Source organism: Vespa velutina, chromosome 2 (assembly GCF_912470025.1).
Source record: "Vespa velutina chromosome 2, iVesVel2.1, whole genome shotgun sequence".
Classification (NCBI taxonomy): domain Eukaryota; kingdom Metazoa; phylum Arthropoda; class Insecta; order Hymenoptera; family Vespidae; genus Vespa; species Vespa velutina.
Window position 1 is genome coordinate 18,646,519 of NC_062189.1, and position 2,500 is coordinate 18,649,018.

Below are 2,500 nucleotides of genomic sequence, written 5' to 3' on the forward strand. Positions count from 1 at the left end.
ACCGCAACAAATTACCCTAAAGTTCTCGACGTCTTTGAACATTTGCAAGCCTTGCATCGGACCACCTATAGCAAGATTGTGTACTTGTCTGGGATTCAGTATGTATTGGAACTTTCTCAACATCCTTTCGCCTTGTCTACCACCAGATTTTGGATTGATGAAGACCAATAATGGTATCGTATCTGGGGATGGCGTTATTTGGAAGGACATTGCTGGTTGTTGATTCGACGTACTAACACCGCAGCTTAAGAAACCACCCTGATGAAGAGGAATCTTTCGTACTCCAATCGCATCTAATCACAATCCGTAGTCTATCCCAAATAGAAATGTGATCTTTTCATTGTCTTCGTTATCGAATATATGAAATCAATCACAGGTAATGGATGCACAACCACGATATAGCGCGATTAATAAAAATATGATATATACATATATATATATATATATATATATATATATATATATATATATATATAAATAATGATAGATATCAAGGTCACAGTCTTATTTGGGATGAAATATGTACGAAGTAGAGACTAATTGAGAAAAAAAAAAAGAATAAAAAAATAAAAAATAAAAAATAAAAAGAAATAAAAAAAAAAATAAAAAAATATATATAAGTGTGTGTGTGTATATATATATAAAGAAAGAAAAAAAAAAAAAAAAAAAAGATTATCACTACGTTGGTCTAACACTCACGGAACTGACGGATGAAGTATCCTGCCCATGTTTACTACCCCTTTTGCTATCCCTCGACAAAGATCTCTGTCTGTCCAATACCACCGGACATATCGCCGTAGGTGGTAAAATGTGTACAGCGTATTCGCCGAGAGTGCATTCGGCTTTCACTTGGGACACGCATCTGTTGTGCAGCTACAAAGTTACGATTGAACAGCCGATGTTGATCGATCGATCGTTCGAGTCTTCGAGGAGAGTTACAAAAAAAAAAGAAAAAAAAAAAGAAGAGGAGGAAAAAAGAAAAAAGAAAAAAAAAGAAAAAAGAGAGAAAGTGGAGAGGAAAAAATGAGAGAGAGAGAGAGAGAGAGAGAGAGAGAAAGAGAGAGAGAAAAAAATATATATATATACGTATAGACAAGCTATGAAAAAATCGAAAAAGCTTACTCACGGTCAGCTGACACCAACGGCAATGGAGTCCCGTGATTCCGTTGTAACTTTTAATGGTTTTTCTGCACTTGGAGCACTTTCCGTGACAATTGCCCTCGACCCAGTGATGGAGCATAGTTTGCGATGTCTTTTTACTTTTCACATAGGTCGCAATACATGAAGCCGGTGCTCTTTGAACGCACCTTTCGTGAACAGTATACTTGCAGACTTGCGAGAAGAAGAAACAAAATAAATAAATAAATGAATGAATGAATGAACGAATAAATAAATAAATAAATTTATAAATTCATTGTAGAAAGAAAAAGGTAAGATATATATATATATATATATATATATATGTGTGTGAAATATAAAAATATTAAAAAAAAAAAAAGAAAAAGAAATATTCAGCAACGTTGGAAAAATATTTTAGATTTATTTGATAGAGAGTAAAGAAAAAAAAAAAGGAACAGATCCTTACAGACACAACAGAGTCCCTTTTTTCCAAGTCCAACTAACATGTTCAAGCATAGATTGCAATAAGCGGGTTTGCTGAAGTGCTTCAATCTCCACAAATGATTTCCATCCTCCTTCACGTGAGAATCGAGACCAAGGAGAACTAACAATGGAATGGTCGTTAATCCGCCCCTCTTCCATTCCTCCAAGGACACCGTACCATCCGCATCGTAATCGATCTCTATCATCATGTCTTGTAATATCTAAAAATCGTTCGTCGTTCGTTTTTCGAACATTCGTACTCCGGTGCTCATCTTTCATGATACAATGAGAGAAAAAAACTTTCTCAGATTATTTCGTACTCACCGGTTTTAATTCGGTGACGTCCCAACCGAGATATTCGGCTACGTTCATCATTTGATTCACGATGCAGTCCATTTCCTACGATAAAGAAAAACAAATTATTATAAATAATAATGAATGAATGAATGAATGAAATAATGAAATAATGAATGAATATAATAATGAATGAAATAATGAATGAACAAACGAATGAATGAAATAATGAATGAATGAATGAATGAACGAATGAATAAATTTAATATCAATGGATGACATATTTTCGATCAAAAATCAATGAAAATTAACTTTGAATATATTTACAATTCTTCTTTCCTCGATTTTAATCTAAAAGAAAATATCAAATGTACCAAATCTATGTGTGTATTAGTTAATGAAATTGTAAGAAGTAGGAGAAAAAGAAAAAAAAAAACAAAAAAGAGAAAAAGGAAAAAAGAAAAAAGATTTAATATCGTCGAATATTTATAAATGATTCACGAAGAGAATAACAATAGATAACTTATAGATTACATTGTAAATTCTATTAGTTACAACTACCAATTGGATCCTAATATCCTAAAATTTACTCGAGTAAGTATTA

General features: G+C 32.5%; 1 protein-coding gene across 3 annotated transcripts in view; it reads right to left on the reverse strand.

Annotated features, from left to right (window-relative positions):
- LOC124946651 (diacylglycerol kinase 1) overlaps positions 1-2,500 on the reverse strand; it is an 86,958-nt gene that overhangs the window by 3,823 nt on the left and 80,635 nt on the right. For 2 of the 3 annotated variants that reach the window (XM_047487650.1, XM_047487648.1), the window contains 6 exons: positions 2,224-2,247; positions 1,927-2,001; positions 1,586-1,823; positions 1,127-1,332; positions 700-873; positions 1-258 (listed from right to left, as the gene is read on the reverse strand). The exon at positions 1-258 is cut by the window's left edge and continues 37 nt beyond it. In XM_047487650.1, coding sequence (XP_047343606.1) covers positions 1-258; positions 700-873; positions 1,127-1,332; positions 1,586-1,823; positions 1,927-2,001; positions 2,224-2,247 — 975 coding nt within the window. The remainder of the gene's footprint in view (positions 259-699; positions 874-1,126; positions 1,333-1,585; positions 1,824-1,926; positions 2,002-2,223; positions 2,248-2,500) is intronic. The other variant, XM_047487649.1, reaches the window with a different exon arrangement.